Source organism: Pundamilia nyererei, unplaced genomic scaffold (genome assembly GCF_000239375.1).
Source record: "Pundamilia nyererei isolate P.nyererei 1_Seehausen unplaced genomic scaffold, PunNye1.0 scaffold00111, whole genome shotgun sequence".
Taxonomy (NCBI): Eukaryota; Metazoa; Chordata; class Actinopteri; order Cichliformes; family Cichlidae; genus Pundamilia; species Pundamilia nyererei.
Genome location: NW_005187512.1, coordinates 393,257 through 396,929, shown reverse-complemented (window position 1 = coordinate 396,929; position 3,673 = coordinate 393,257). Strand labels below are relative to the sequence as shown.

General features: G+C 37.6%; 2 protein-coding genes across 3 annotated transcripts in view; one reads left to right on the top strand and one right to left on the bottom strand.

Moving 5' to 3' along the window:
- LOC102206013 (kelch-like protein 10) overlaps positions 1-978 on the bottom strand; it is a 6,014-nt gene extending 5,036 nt beyond the window's left edge. Inside the window, exon 1 of the mRNA XM_005741556.1 lies at positions 703-978. Within this exon, the coding sequence (XP_005741613.1) occupies positions 703-836 (134 nt within the window). The 5' untranslated portion in view covers positions 837-978. The remainder of the gene's footprint in view (positions 1-702) is intronic.
- Positions 979-1,324: 346 nt separating this feature from the next.
- The window catches only part of plekha3 (pleckstrin homology domain containing, family A (phosphoinositide binding specific) member 3), a 12,720-nt gene continuing 10,371 nt past the window's right edge, over positions 1,325-3,673 (top strand). For both annotated transcript variants that reach the window (XR_311956.1, XM_005741531.1), the window contains exon 1: positions 1,325-1,679. Coding sequence is in view for 1 of the 2 variants with exons in the window: in XM_005741531.1 (XP_005741588.1) it covers positions 1,640-1,679 (40 nt within the window). In the remaining variant the exon portion in view is untranslated. The remainder of the gene's footprint in view (positions 1,680-3,673) is intronic.

Below are 3,673 nucleotides of genomic sequence, written 5' to 3'. Positions count from 1 at the left end.
CAGAAAAACATTCAGCATTGCTGCTATGTTTAGACAGACAGAAAGATATAGAGTTGTCTAGGCATTGTAGCAAATATTCCTATACAGTAACAGGGTTAGGGCGACAGGGGACAGCAGGCATTAAATAGCTGCAAATATAATAACTGAATTTCACATTATCAAATTTACTGACTAGACAGAATTGGAAAGAGCGGACATGTCCCACTGCAACAGAAATGGCATATCATTGGCCACCTCTCAGTCTGGCCCTAAATTGATTACCTGCCTATTTAGACATACAATTTCAGCTAAACTGGTGAAGGCACAGCTAATATCACTACTGATGTGGTCCTTTTGGTGCAGGCCAGTTTGTGCACAACTTTATTAGAACTGCTGCTGCTGTTGTTGTGCTGATGAAATATCATGAGAAAGCCAGTTTATAGTGTCTGTAATCTTTCAAACTACCTCTTACAGGCTCATTGTGGAGTCAAACACAAACCTATACTATATGTGTATCCCAACAAACCTCCCAAAATAAATAACTAAATAAAAATACAGGACTGATTTTTTCCCCCTAAAAATTGCTCCAGAACATTTCTAGTGATCAAAAAGTACAGTGTAACATTGAAACCTCCCAATACCTGCTGCACTGTGTTACATGAAAGCTTTGAAGTAGGATAAATGCAGAACCAAACCACAGCCAAACAACACAGGCCTGCTCACCTGAAGTATGCACTGCAGTTGCAGAGGATGATCCTGTGAATTTTAAACTCAACATCTCCAGCTCGGATCACAGAGTCACACAACTGTCCCTCCAGAAAAAGCTCACTAAAGACAGTACTACAGGTGCTGTTCATTATTCAGATGTTACTCAAGATGTTTAAACTTCTCAAAAATCTCCTGTTTAGTGTTTTCCTTTAGAGATCTGCCTACACTTTGTAAGGTACTTTGTCTAAATTACCGATTACGTTAACTTATGCTGCCTGGAAAGTGTCACTAGTCTGTTTATATTTGAAAATCATAGTGCTTCATTCTGTTCTTCCGTTAATTAATCGGGGAAAGGATTACAAATAAACCAAATTGTATTACAAAATCACAATTTCTACCTTAGTAAATTCAATTGTATGTATGACATTTTGCAAGCCTTGCATTTTTTAGGAACGTACATAAATATATTTTGCCAAATAAAATATTTATAAAAAATATCAGCGACAAAAACAGATATTACATAAATGTAGAAGAAAAAAATTTATATTTTAACTGAAACGACCATAAAATTGAAAAAAATAAATATTTGGGTAAATTCAAAGCAAATTTCCTTTTTGTATTTTTGCGTTCATGTGGAATGGCTGCTCCGGGACTCCGTAGAGAAGCTGGTGGTTTGTTGACATTTTTCTCCATCAGCTGAGTGGCTAGAAGTTAGCCGTCGAGTTTCCGAGCAGCTCAGAACAAATCAACACCTCAGCTTTATTTTTACCCGCTGACGCTGTCATTCAGCTGTCACAAACCACAAACGCTTCACTCATGTTTTACATAACCAGCGGTGCTACACAGAAAACCAAGGGTTACTGCGACCGTTAGCTACATATAGCTAGTATTCGGCTGCAGCTAGCCTGGCTACGGAAAAGGCTAGCGACGTTAGCCGATGTGAAACGAAGACATGGAGGGGATACTTTACAAATGGACGAATTACATGACAGGTGAGTCTTTCTAAAAACTGATTTGAACTAGCCGTGTTAGTATTGAATAATGTCAGCCAATTTTATATATGTTACAAGTTTCTAAATTAGCAGGTTAGCTAACAAGCTAATATTAAATTAAAACTGTACATGTTACTGTGCGGCTGCTGTTTTTGGTTGTAAATTAATGTAATGTTGGATTTATTTTGTCAGAATTATGTTGCTAATCAGCGTCATGCCAATGCCAAGGTACTGCTGCAAAAACTTAGTTAAAGCATTAAAAGTCATGATATACCTTTTCGACATGGTGAAATGTAAGACATCACTAGATTGTAAATGCTGAGCTATCAAAGTATTCCAAGTAATTAGACGTGGAGAAACAGTAAATACAAGTTTTGGCATTTATTATGTTCACCGTTTTACCTATACATGGGTCGCTTAATTAAATTAAAGCATTGAAGAATTTAAAAGTCAGTTTGTCATGATCTTTAGAGACAGTTGGAAGCAGAGTTATTCAATCTCCACTGCATGCCAGGTTTACTGGCAAAAGGCATAATAATTCAGCAATTTACAATAGCCACATTACACAAATTACAAGTATGTTTTGAATATCTTCATTAAACTAAAGTTGTTGTTGGTGGTAGTGGTGGTGTATGTTTGCAAATCAAACAAAACAAGGTCATTTTGGTGAATGCTGCTGTCTTAAAATTATTCACCTTCTTCTTGGAAAGTGCATTTAGTTCTTTGCGGTGCACCAACGTGCTTTTAAGGCATCTCAGCCGTTCCTCAGATCCAAAGGCCTCAAGTTAGATTATATGAAACTCAGCTTTGGTAGATTTCATATTTGCTGGAGCCAGTAGTTTTCCCTGTTGTCATGGTTGCACAAACTGGGCTGTGCAGGCTTGACGGAAAGGTAGATGCATACAAATACCAATAAAAAGCATTATATTTGTCAAATCAAATGACAAAGTAGATAGGTGAGCTAATTGCTGTGTATAGCTGTTATGGTCAGTGGTGTAAGTGAATCGATGACTAAAGTGCTTGTGTATGGAATCTTGTTTAGTGCAAGAAACCAAAATCCAAAGGATGTTTCTCAGGGAAGAGAACTACACATCAACTAAGCTCTAAGAGCTTTAATAGCGGACCTGCACAGAAGGCCGAGATGTTGCCGGTGTTGCTCAATGGAAATAAACACACACATAGACTGAAAAGAAGGTGGGGTCGAGTGGGTCTTCACAGAGTAAATAAAATTAAATACATTTGTGTGTCTAAACCTAAGAAGGAAATATTAGTGGATATATCACACCAAGGATGCCAGAAATGGAGCTCCCAGTTTAGAGCAAAGGAACTATAAATGTAGTAAATGTTTATCACTGTAAACTCTAAAATGTAATAGAGTAGAGTTTAAAGTAGCAAATGAGCTACTTAAATACAGGACTTGAGTGAATGTATTTATAGCATTAACTTAAATGTTGCTCAGAGGAGAACTGACAGCCACACACAACCACTGAGGGACGTATCTTCTGATGTAAACCAGCTGCATGGTAACAGGACCTGAAGTGGTGTTTGACCTTAATGATGCCAGCATAACATGTCTATTAATAATAGTGGCAGAGGACAAACTATACACTGCTTGTGACCTCAAACACTCCCACTGTCATCTGCTTTTTGTCAGCTGGAAACTGAATGTCATCAGAACAATCTCCTCTGAAGGGACATTTCTAAAGAGACTTAAATTTCCCTTTTCACTTCATTGTATGATCCCTTGCCAAAAACGGTTATAGTCAGAGTTAGAGTTCAGACACTTGAAGCAGGAAATGGTCAAGATTTTTGGCTTCAAAATGCACTGATTCAACCTCTAAGTATGGGCCCCTGTCTTTGTCATATTTAATGGTAAACTGAATATCTGTGGATGTTAAACAATCGGGTTAAGGCGATAAGATAGAGTATATTCAGCAACGTCCTCTGCCTTGTAGAGTTGGAAAATTCAGAAAGTGGCTTTCATGAGTTTGATC